Source organism: Lactuca sativa, chromosome 3, assembly GCF_002870075.4.
Source record: "Lactuca sativa cultivar Salinas chromosome 3, Lsat_Salinas_v11, whole genome shotgun sequence".
Taxonomy (NCBI): Eukaryota; Viridiplantae; Streptophyta; class Magnoliopsida; order Asterales; family Asteraceae; genus Lactuca; species Lactuca sativa.
This window is the reverse complement of record NC_056625.2, coordinates 16,121,479-16,134,531: the sequence shown is the minus strand read 5'-3', so window position 1 is coordinate 16,134,531 and position 13,053 is coordinate 16,121,479. Positions and strand designations below refer to the sequence as shown.

The following is a 13,053-nucleotide window of genomic DNA, read 5'->3' as shown; positions in this document are numbered from 1 at the left end:
TGGCTTAAAATTCGAATTGCAAATTTTTGCAATTCCGGAGCATCTCCACCATGTAATTTCCACCATTCATCTAATGGAAAATAACAAAATAATATTATAATATTTTTACTATAATTCAATATTAATAAAAATTTGAAAAAAAAATTACCTGGACGAGTAGTATTGCGAGAAGCGAAAGCAAGTTTTCTACCAAAACTACCCTCATGCTCACGAAACAACTTTAGTTGGTCCATGAGAGTTAGACCATCCACGGTACCAGCACTGCTATAACGCTCAATCATATCCATTATCCCCCCAACCACCTATGATTTCTTAGAAAAATTTTCTTGATCATATTGAAAGACTGGATTCAGCCAATAAGCACCAGCATGAAGACTTTTACGCAACATCCTATCCCACCGATTTTTGATGATGTTAGTATACGGGGTGTACAACTCTCTGTTGTTACGAAAAAGTTTCTTAATTCCTTTTTTTGCCCTATACATCCCTTCGTATACATAACCTAAAAAAAAGAAAAAAAACATCAATTAAAATAATAAAATGATAATATATTTGTAAACATCATTAAAGAATAAAAAAAAAATTATACCTAAAGCCGGCTTCTCATCCGAATCACAAATCCGTAAAAGTCTCAACATTGGAGTCATGACCTTTACTATTATAACACAATTATTCCAAAAACTTTCATTCAATATGATAAGCTTAACTTCTTTTGCTTTTTCTAATCTAATCACTTTTTTAAAATCCAGGGAAGTGACCACAACTTACAAATCATGTTTGTGATCACACAAACTTTTCAATGCAATAAATGCAGTACCAAAACGAGTGGCACCCGGACGAATAATTTTTGTCCAACCTGGTCTTTTTCTTAACCAATTTAATGGCCATTTGTGGTTATAAACAAAATTTGTAACCCTCGATGCAAGTGTAACCAAATCAGCGACTTCACGCATCTCCGACATGTCCTTCATAATCAAGTTCATACAGTGAGCTGCACAAGGAGACCAAACAATGGACAGATACTTCTCGCATAACAATCTTCCTGCAACCTTGTAGTTTGCAGCATTATGAGTGACTAAATGAACGACATTCTGACGACCAACAATCTCAACAATCTCACTAAACAAGTTGCATAATGTTTGGGCATTACTCTCAATATCCGATGCATCAACTGATTTGATGAATGAATTCCCTTTTACGCAATACACCATAAAATTGATAAGGGGTCTTTGTCTTGTATCCCGCCACCCATTACCCATAATTGTACAATCATTTTCTGCTCAGTAACGTTTATAGGAATCAGCTATAAGTTGTACGGACTGTTTCACATCTTTCAACAACGTGACACGCATAGCATGATATGAAGGCCCCATGTATCCATGACCCATACTAGCAACTTTGCTCATTGCTATTTGGAAAAGGGGAGAATTCACGACATTCATAGGTATATAAGCATCATAAAACCACATAGCAAGAGCTAAATCCGTATAATGCCATCCTTCCTTACTTTGCAATGTTGCCTTAATCGATGGTTGAGAAGGATCATGCATACCTCTTTTGAAAAAAGGTGGCACATTTTTTGTTTGGGATGTATGAGGAGCTTTTCTCTTTCTATCTTTTTTTTGAGTTGATTGTTGGGTGAGTACTTGAACGTCATCATCATCATCATCAATAACATCATACATGTTATCTACATTCACCCTCCAAGTATCACTAAGCACACCAGCATGTTTCTCTTTTGTTTTTTTGGCATTTTCATCCAATGAACTTTTCATGGCAAACTTTATATCTCCTAGACAACTCGGACATGCTGAACAACACGTGGCACTCCAGCAAGGTGTTGTTTCATTCTATTGATACCTCCACCGTTATACGTATTTTTACAAAAAGTACAAAAGTATGCTTTTTTTTTCCGCCTCCACCATCAAGCTAAGTAATATACCTCCAAGAAGGATCCTTTTTGCCCGAACATTTGGTTGAGTAGAATCTTGTGAACCAGATGGGACGGTATTCGACTGGGCTTCTTCGGATGGATTGGAACTTGAACCAGGAGTGCTCATAATCTACACTATAATAGAAACACAAACAACCAAAATTACATTTATATCAAACTATTAGTAATCCTAAACAAGTAAACAAGCCTAAACAATCATAAAAAATCATAAAAGAAAAGTAGATATTAACAGAGAAATAATGAACATGCTAAACAATCCTAAGCAATCATAAACAATGCTTTTCTGAATAAAACATGCTAGCTAGCAAGTCAGGTGGTACTCAGGTTGGCATCAATGTTAATTGTTAAGTTGCTTACTATACAAAAGCTCCAACACAGTGACCAAAAATAATGACTATATATGCCTCCTGTGTTGGGGTTGGGACAATTTTCAGAATAACAAAACACTGGTTTTAGTCTACATAAAAGATAAACACTGAAACAATTATAGCCGATGGGAAGTGTTACTTAGTGACTAATTACCTTTGTATTATGGAAGTGTCGACTATGGTTGAAATCGGAGAAATCCTTACTGAGTCGCTGAATGTGGAGCACAAATCGTAGAAATCCTTGCCCCTTCGATCGATTGGAAGCAATTTGGAAGTCGAAGAAACTGAAATCGGAGGTGCTCTTTAGTCGACTGTGTTAGTCAACTTAGGTTTTAGAGTTTGGGTTGCGAACGGCTCCCTCTTCTGTTGATAGTACTGGATGCGAATTTGAGATTTGAGTAATTGAAATCATTCCTTTTTCTAAGTTTCTTTTTCCCCGATGATTTTGAAGAAAAAAAAAACAAAAAAAAATGGTTTTGAAGTCGGTTGAACCAACCCGGTTGGACCGCGGGTCGAAGAAAACCGGTGGTTTTTTCTAGTTTAAGTTACTGCCAGTTTTTGGGAGTGAAAGAACCGGAACCACGACCGGTTCCCGGTTGAACCGATTAAACCGGCCGGTCTGGTCCGGTTTTCAAAACAGTGCTTCATAAATATAACAAACAACAAAATGTATACAAATCCTTATGTTGGAACGCCTCATCAGACCTTTAGCCTATTTGGGCAGCTCTTTAGGCCTTTGGCCTGATTAGACCGTCTCGCTGGCCTTCAGTCTATCCGAACTGTCCTGGTTGTCTTGGCCTTCAGTATCAGCTGGTCCGCCTCAACCAAGTAAACCACAACCATAACATATCGATATAATCATCATCATAATAATCAGCAACATAGGTAGTCCTACATATTCATCAGTCTAATCACATAACCAGTACACACATATCTCAACATAACAACATATAGCAAAACAGGATATCTAATCTAATGGGCCGACTTTGGTGCCTTCGATCCATAAGTTCCGTGAGGAAAACTCACCTCACAGTCTGAATACAGTCTAAATGAAACTCTGCTCCGTCTACCGACTCTACTCGACTCTTAATAATCAAAACATTTCCCATTCCTAATTAATAACAATTTACCAAAATACCCTTGGTCAAAATCAGTCAAAATAATGAAATCAGCCGAGTCAACTCAACCGAGTCAGCTCATCCCTCGTACGCGAGGTGTACTTCGGATCTACATGGAGCGTACTCGCTGTCTGAAGGATCAGGGCTTGAACTACGTATGTACATCGTACCATCTGGTACGCCCAACGTACACAACTGGTTTCCTTTTTGACGACTTAAGAGCTTGATGCTTAAGTTATAAAGGGCAAAATGCGGATCCAAGTCCCAAATATCGTCCCTGACCATAAAGTTTCCAACTTTATGGTCTTGCATGGCCAATAAGTGCTAAATGCTAACAAAACCATCCTCTTAACCCATTAAGACAAATAAACACATGCATGGAGAAAGATTAAGAGCCAAGACCATATTTTTTATGCTTCCAAACCCCATAAAACATTTAAAAGGACAACTAGAACGGACTAGGGCATGCCATACTCCAAAAAGGTCAAGACTTGGGATAAAATGCTCATGAAACAAGGACTTAACAAGATCTAATGAAATATAATCCAAGTTTGAAACTTTATACCTCTTGGAGGTTGCTATAGAGGTGAAGATCCCACATCCAAAGCTTCTTCAAGCTCCAAGGTGGTTCTACTTCCTTTTTTCTCTTTCAAGACCACCAAAGACACACATAAGGGTCAAGAATGCTCTAGAAGGTGGCTAGGTGAAAGACCACAACTTTCGTATTTCTGAAAGACCCAAACTTTCATACTTGACAATATAGTTGCTTCAAAACATGTTACTTGCATATTCATAAAAACAATATTTTACATTGATAAAAAGGTTACAAACTACTGGATACAAACCAACTATTACAAAGTGTTATATATTACATAACTACCCAGGATATTGTAATTTATACAAACATAAATTGAAGTACAAAAGTACTATTACAAACTATTCTAAACCTTCCGACAGTATATGACTATATTGGTTACTTATCTCCTGCAAATTTGTTAAACATTGAGAGGGTAAGCGGTGACGCTTTGTGAGTTCAATAATAGATACAATATAACGTTATTCCATATATATACTTTAATATGGCAGAAGCAAAGAAGAACAAGAAACAACAAAGGCAGATGAGTATCATATGACATGCTTGCCATATCAACAAATAATTTGATTCAAAGATATACGATTATTAAGACATGCCAATTTCTATACTTGATATACATCAGTAAAGCTTCGTCCCAAATGGCACATAAGACATACACTTTCTGATTTAAACATTTCGGTAGATTTCAGGCTTATAGCCCAGTCTAACCATCTGCCAATGCTATAGAATAGAAGTCATTCTCTTACGGAGACATGCTCTACATGGCCAAAGGCTACGTACCAATACCACCGTGAATCTAAGTCCTTTCACTTATCATATGGTCAAAGGTATAACTTTGCTATCATAAATAGCAGAAATAAAAATAACACGGGAAAATAACTCCAAATAATAACACCGAAAAGCACATAGCACATATAACAAATAACATACAATTGTTCCTATATGTTGAACTCACCTTAAAATAATCGGGGGTTAAAATAGTAATTTGTGCAGCACTTCGGCTCTATAAATAGTTTCCGTCGTTGAAAACCGGGAGATATATTGAAAAATAGGCCTTGCGAGGGTAAAGCTTCAAACCGAAAAGATAAATTTCCCGGGCTCTCCGGGCACCTTGGAACGTATTTCGAGCTTTAAAAATGATATCGGGGCTTCGAGGGATGGAAAAATAGTAAAAATATGGATTTAGGGGTGAAAAATGGCAAAAATCCAATTTCACCCGGCAAGGTTCGCAAGCCTTGTATTTATGGGGCGAGGGTGTGAAGGTCGGCCGATCAGAAGGGATGAGTCAGCAGCGACGTGGCAGCGAGGGAGGTGGGACACGCGTCGGATGCAGCCGTCTTAGACATCGCCTAGGATGCCAGGCACGTCGCATGCGCAGTGGACCTCGCTTCGGACCAATCAGAAGAGGACACGGGTGCCACGCGTCGGATCTGCGAAAATGTTCGGTATTATCCACAAAATCTCGGATTTTGTGCCAAAAACTTCCAAAAATCATAACGTTCGCATACGAGCTTTGTTTTTGACGTCATTTATATGCACGCGTAGGCGGAAAAATAATCTACAACTTTCATCTAGACTTCGTCGGCTAATTTTGACTTTATTTTTAATATTATTATTTTTAACAAATCGGGACTGGAAAATCCGTTAACAATTCATAACTTCTTCATTCGACATCCGTTTTCGTCAGACTTTTTACCGTTGTACTACTAATGACGAGACCTTCAATTCTTGTTTAGGTTGTGTCGGCTAAAAATCACTCGATCTAAAATTCGAGTTTTTAGCTGTCTACTGCTAAGCTGAAACTTAGAAAAATCATAACTTCCTCATACGAAGTCAGATTTTGACGTTCTTTTTATGAAAGTTCTCGGTTTAACGAATACTACAACTTTCATTTAGATCATATAGGCTAAAAAGTAGTTTATCGAAAACTCACCTTTTACGTCATATGGTGTCGTGTCGGTTCTGTCACGAAACTTCAAATAGTCATAACTTCTTCGTTATAACTCGGATTTCGATGAGGTTTTCGTCTAAATGTTTCTAACGAGATTCTTTACAACTTTTAATAACAAAATTTTACTTATTTCAAATTTTATATTTTCATTAAATTTCGATATTTGACATTAGATTGGAATCTCATAAGACTTCCAATATTTTCCGATTGATTCTAAAGATAGTTTTACTTCTTTTCTAGTAAAAACCATGTGTTAGAGCTCAATACTTAAATTTCATATAATCTTTAATAATATTATTCACTTTTAAAAATACATAACACGATAACTGAACGTGTATGTTAGACTAGGGTTTGCTAAAATCGTAAGGAAGTGTTGGAGGCCGATGAGAGATAAGGTTTGAGGCCATAATGATGTTTAAATAGGATCCAACCCCTAAAATTTAGGGTTTGAAACCCTCACAAGTACGCCCTGCGTACGTGATGTACGCCCAACATACTTAGATCTGCGTAAGTACGCCCATCGTACACAACGTATGTCCAACGTACTAAACCTCGACCCAAAATGACAAAAAATGCCACTATGGGCACTTTTCCAACTATATCATGCACAAGGGCCAAATACTATAAGTCTTTATACTTAAGGGTTAATTTTGAAAATACCTCAACGTCAGGATGTTACATTACAAAACAAAAAATACATTTTCCCTTAAATTCACTATTCTTCATCATCCTTACCATCATACATATAATCCGCCAAGTTTTCTTGAAGTTGCATGTGTTTTCACGCATCTTGAATATCAACGACTCTACGCAAATATTCAGTTGTCCCTTGTTGAAATTGCATGTGGCTGGTGTAATGCCTGATTCCTGGTACGCATTTAAATTATAAATTAGTCATTTTTTTCAGATCAACTCGACGAGTTGGAAGCCCCAAACTAGTCGAGTAGAGATTATCAGAACCGCGTGATTTAAGTGACATACTCGACGAGTTGAGAGGCCTCAACTCGACGAGTAGATCGGCTGAGACGAAACCCTAATTTCTAGGGTTTTGCACCCTATTTAAAGTACTTAATCCTTTCCCTCAGCCTCTCATCATCCTCCCTGAAACCTTAAATTGCATTGTGAGCTCCTTGATGAGAAACTTGAAGTTGTGAGTGGATTTGTGTGTGTTTTTGTGCGTGGTAAAGGAGTTGGAAGAACTATAAGTCATCAAGCTTGAGGAGAAACATTAGATCTGGGATATCGTCCATCTTTGGCAGCTTTATGAGGTAAAAAATCATTAACTTGATGATTCATAGCTTAGATCCTTTTTAGTTTTGCTTTATGGGTCTTTTTGACCCCATTATGGGAAATATGATAACCTCCATAAATCAGATGCTAAGGACTACCATTTCCAGTGATATTTGGTCCCTAGAATCATAAAAAGGATCTTAAACCCATTCATGTCCAAGAAAAGACCATGTCCGTGAAAGTAGGTTGCTATATCTCGAGATTGGGTCCATTTGAGGCATGCAAAGCCATCAAGTTCTCGACTTTACAGAAATAGGTTATGGAAACAATATGGATATATATTCTGGAATCATAAATCCGAGGAAAGGGATGAATAGAATAGAAATGCACGGGACTCAGCGAGTTCATAGAGGAGCTCGATGAGTTTGGTCGAACATTCCCGATTTTGTTCATGCAACTCGACGAGTTGAAGGGTAAACTTGACGAGTTGTACTAGGAAGTCCCATTTCTATTGAAAAGGAGGAACTCGGTGAGTTGGAGGAATACTCGACAAGTTATATCATGATTTCACGATTCTGTGATTCATGAGAATTTGACGAGTTGAAGGGTAAACTCGACGAGTTGAGTCAACTCGGAGCGTTAACCTTGACTTGACTTTGACTTTGACCTTACCAGAGTTGACCCTTAAGGGTTATGAGTAAGAATTGACATATAAGGGGTTGTTTTGGTTCAAGTAGTGAGTATAGTTGATTCCGGGCAGAGACGTTTCAGCTATCATCCGAAAGTGAGTTGAGTTTCCTCCTGGTTTGAACGGGTCGAAGGCACCAAGACGGGCATGTATTTGTTTTGTGTATTGATCAGTAGATGAGTTTGGGCGGGGCCCGTATCTCATAGATAGCTGAGTATGGGCAAGGCCAGTATCTCATAACATTATTTGAATCTGATTATACTTGTTGCCTGTGTGATACTTGTATGTATGTTTAGTAGCTGAGTGTGGGCGGGGCCCGTATCTCATAGTTAGTCGAGTGTGGGCAGAGGCCCGCATATCGTAGTCAGTGGAGGATGGGTGGGGCCCGTGTCTCCTAGATAGCCGAGTGTGGGCGGGGGTCGTATTTCCTTGAGTGTAGGTAGGGCATGTATCTCCCAGTAGCATGATTATGTGTATGGCATGGGGTAGTTTGGGGAGACTCGCTAAGCTACGTACTTATAGTTTTAAGTTTTGGCTTCAGGTACTTTCGGTAGCAAGGGAAAGAGCTCGGGATAACTATAGTGAACAAACTATTTGTTTAGTCTGGGATGTTTTTACTCTGATATATTGATATGAGTTTTGATATGATACTTTGATTTGATACTATGACTATGTTTTGGAAAAAATTATTTTGATAGATGTGGTTATTTTAATAAATAAAAATGAAATTTTTGGTCATGATTTTTGGGATGTTACATCTGGGTTCCATATCCATATATACTCTGTAATATTTCGTCATTTATCTTCAATCACCATGTTATGCATTATGATACATGAATACTTAGTATCTTGTAGAGTTCCTATCTCATATGGTTATGCCGCATGTTCAACTATGTGTCATTTCGACTTTAGAAATCCAAAAACACGTTCCACCTCCTTACATGCTCCTTCTTGTCTCCTCTTGAAAAATCTGTCTCTTTGTTCTACTGGCCGTCGAAATGCTTTGATGAATGCAGAATATGCATGATTTATTCTATCTGCAAGGTATTACCTAAACTTATATTTATTTTCATTCACCGTGAAAGGAGCATCTGATGCCTTTCCTGACAAAAGATCGTTGAATATTGGTGATTGATAAAGAATGTTGACGTCGTTGATGGAACCCGCAACCCTGAAATAAGGACGTCAAATCCATAAATCCTGGGAAGCAACAACCTCTAATACCAACGGAGGTGATCCATGATGAACACTTGCATACCGACCTCTTTACGCCATGAGACATTTTCTCTATTTCCGGTGTGTGCAATAAATGGTTCCGAGCATACCCGGAACACCATGTCTTTCTTCATGTTTTGCATATCATTCAACGAAGGTTTCCGAAATAAACGTCACAGAATGTTTCAAGAACACCTCTTGTCAATCTAAATAAATATTCTCTTGCAATTCGCTCATATATTCTCGTATAATCGTCAATAGAATCGGACAACTCCCCCACATCCATCAGTTTAATTGTCGCGACACATTTCTCCAACCCTGTGAATCCTCGCCTACCTTTAGCATCATATCTCATTTGGAAAAAACTATACTTAAACATATGTTCAATAGGTAAATAAATGTATTTATTTTATCTAAAAGCTACATTTAAAATATCTCATTTGGAAAAAACTATACCTCTAGCAATCCATGTCTGTGTGTCGTGTATTCCTGTCACACACGAATTTATACGACATGAATTTGTTAAACCCGAACACAACATGGATTATAAAACATGTTTGGGGTATCAAACACGAAAACGACACATAAAAAATCATGTGACACATGACACGACACGAATAGACATATTTTTTAGCCGTGTTACACGAATAAACACGTTATTAATGGCTTTTTTTAAGCGAAGACTATAAACTAATTATTGAATTTTACGCAATTGGTCCCTAATATATTATAAATATAAAATTTAATCCTAAATTATATATATGTATATACGTGTTTGTACGTCTCATGTGTCAACACGAATTTGTATCGTGTCTTATACATGTTTAAACAGGTAAATTCGTATTTGCACATGTAAGACACGAAACATGAATTTAAAATACGTGTCACACACGAATAAACACATAATACAAATTTCTAAAACACATACACGGAAACAAACTCGTATCGTGTATCAAATTGCTAGGTCTAGTAACGAGCGATAACATAACGTCAGTCGGGCACAATGTTCATCCGGTGGTAATGAAATTAAGCCGTGTCTATGTCGACATTAACGACAAAACGACCACATACCCAAAGGCAACACTCTTAAAATGTTAATATAAAAAATATGTAAGAACATAAATTTTCAAACAAATTTTTCATTTTAAAATCATATAATTCTCGTAACACATTTCACAAAAATCTCATTGATTTCATTTACAAAACACAACTTCATAATTGTTTGATTCGTACTCCAAGATCCTCAAAACATAACTCCTGCTCTGGTGTGTACAATCAAGTCGGTGCCTTCCCGCGATCCTGAGAAAACCTGAAACACATATCACATAACACGGTAATCACGAAGCTTAGTGAGTTTCCTAAAATACTACACACAACTCTTTAGCTACTTGAGGCTATAACTCTGTATGACCCTTCGGTCAATGTGTCTCAGTGGGACCCTGCAGTCCCACAACTCTGGTAGACCCTCCGGTCCTAACTCTGTAAACTCTGAGTAATACACAACATAAATCACAAAGAAATAATGCAGGATATCACAATACACAGATAAGCTCATAAGACACCTCATTAACACGAAAATACCACTCATGGTAAAGTATAATGAGACGACTCACCTTGGATGATGAACAACCCCTAAAAATGCTGATGCTGCGCACCGGCCTCTATCTCTGAGCCAAACCCACATTTCACCCAATTAGGAACTAAGTCCAAACTCTCACTCATTAGGTATAAAGGTAGCACACTAACTAGCCCATCAATAATCTAAACCCATTGGGCCCACCAAGGCCCAATAATAAATGGACTCTCCTGAGGACCAAATTCTCAAATCTAAATGGCAAGCCCACTCAAGGGCCCAAAGCACAATATATATACATATTCCTCTGGTCCAAAACTCTATTGCAACCAATCCAAACTCCAGGCCCAACACTTAAGGCCCAAAATGAGACTTAGTCCAAAAGTCCACAGTGAGATTACGGGGGGGCGTACCTCCCTTGGTACGCTCAGGGTACTCATGAATTCAGATTGGCCATCGGGGACACTTGGTCAGTACACGGGGCGTACTGGAATTACGCTCAGCGTACGTCTATGATTGTTATCTCCACTCCCTTGGTCTTAATCCGTTAAGACCATAGCTATACTCTTAGATATGGTCTCCATAAAGGCTCACACATAATAAAGCTCGTGACTTTAATCCTTTGCATGGAAAATAAGTCCCAAACACAAAAACTCTTACTTTTTACTCCGAAAAATGCTCATATCTTATGCATGAGGTGGTTCCAACGTCCAAGGCCTCATTTTTATGAATCCTCTCCACTAGAAACACTTAAAGGGACATATATTAGGCTCTGGAGTTCAACAACTCATAAAGCTTCAAGCTTTGGGACCAAAAACCCTAAAATGGACCCAAAACAAAAACTAGCACAACAATTGCGACATCCCCAATTTCACGGCCAGAAAAGACCGATTTGTTTATGCTTTGTTTATAAATCAGAGTGATCGTTTAAAGAAAACGGTTGCGGAATTTGTTCCCAAATAAAATATGATAATCATTTATCAAAACATTTCTCAAAGAGAATGTATTTTCATTAAATAATAAAACCTCAAGATGTCATGTTCCGATACAGACACATAAGCATAAACAGAACTTACATTATTTACACTAAAGATTTTACATCTCCTTTAATCTCTCCGTGAAATATATCTTCGTATCGATACCTGTGATACAAAGAAAACTGAGTGGGTCAGGCTTGGGAGCCTGGTGAGCATATAGGGTTTTCAACCCACAATAATACAGTTATTATATTCAATTATCAAACAATCAACCCAATTACCCATCCCCATTATCTTCTTAAGGTTTTACCCTAAGAACCAACTATCCTTCATTCATTTATTCTTATGGATTTACCTAAGGAATTGGCACGAAGTCCATTGCTGCCAAAGTTTATCTATCAGGTACTAAATCCATAGTTTATCAGACGCTAACTCCATAGTCGTCGGGGTTTACTCAAGCGGCGCTAACTCCATAGTCACCAAGGTTCACTTAACAAGCGCTAACTCCATAGTCGCCAAGGTTTACTCAACAAGCGCTAACTCCATAGTCGCCAAGGTTTACTCAACGTGCGCTAACTCCATAGTCGCCAAGGTTCATCAAATAGGCACGAAGTCACATCGTCGCCAAGGTTTATACAATAGGCGCTAACTCCATAGTCACCAACTATTCCATCTACCTATGTTCTACCCAACAATTTTGTAGATATAAATACTTACACAGTTTAAATCATTTAACACCTGTATAAAACTCCAATTTTCCATGCCCATCTCAAATAGACAAATAACATATAAACACATAGCACGTATTTCATAACAAATACTTCATATTAATGTGTTAGAAGAAAGTAACTACACACTCACACATATAAACAACAATATACTTAATACACTCAAACCATAGTTGTATTATTATCGTGTTTATGAAAGGTAGTATACACTCACTTGATTAGAAGACGATCGGACAGCACTACAGCTTGTAGAAGTAGTATTCTTCGGCAGATCTGGAAGATCTTTACAAAAACCGGACTCCTCGCTGGCAGAGCTTCGGCTCGGGAATTTCACTTCTCGGGATCTTCGGGGCCTCGGGACTTGCTTCGGGGCTTGGGAATGATACCGGGGCTTCGGGATAATTCTTGCACGAAAAACGATGCAAAAACGCGAGAGAAATAAGAGAAATGAGCAATTGAATCGGCTGCACTCGACTCCCTTTTATAGGGTCTGGATCTGCGATTTACGTGGGGCGTACTCTTAGGTTACGCGGGGCGTAACCTGGATAAGCCCGGTGACTCCCCCCTTGGATAATATCGAAAATTTATATTTAAATTTAATTTCGAAAATATTTAATAAACTTCAAAAATTCATATCTTCCTCATACGAACTCCGT

General features: G+C 38.0%; 1 protein-coding gene across 1 annotated transcript; it reads right to left on the bottom strand.

The window, feature by feature from the left end:
• Nucleotides 1-302: 302 nt before the first annotated feature.
• LOC111894299 (uncharacterized) lies at nucleotides 303-1,259 on the bottom strand. Its single transcript, XM_023890377.1, has 3 exons — nucleotides 794-1,259; nucleotides 590-655; nucleotides 303-502 (listed from the first exon to the last, which is right to left on the bottom strand). The coding sequence occupies exons 1-3, from the start codon at nucleotides 1,257-1,259 to the stop codon at nucleotides 303-305; spliced, it is 732 nt and encodes a 243-aa protein (XP_023746145.1).
• Nucleotides 1,260-13,053: the final 11,794 nt, after the last annotated feature.

Bases quoted from the DNA above. Each gene is read 5' to 3' on its own strand.
- LOC111894299 (XM_023890377.1), bottom strand. From the start codon at position 1,259: ATGGGTAATGGGTGGCGGGATACAAGACAAAGACCCCTTATCAATTTT. The intron at 656-793 runs GTTTGTGTGATC...GTGTTATAATAG, and splicing joins TGCATTTATTGCATTGAAAA to TAAAGGTCATGACTCCAATG. The intron at 503-589 runs GTATAATTTTTT...TCTTTTTTTTAG, and splicing joins GGATGAGAAGCCGGCTTTAG to GTTATGTATACGAAGGGATG.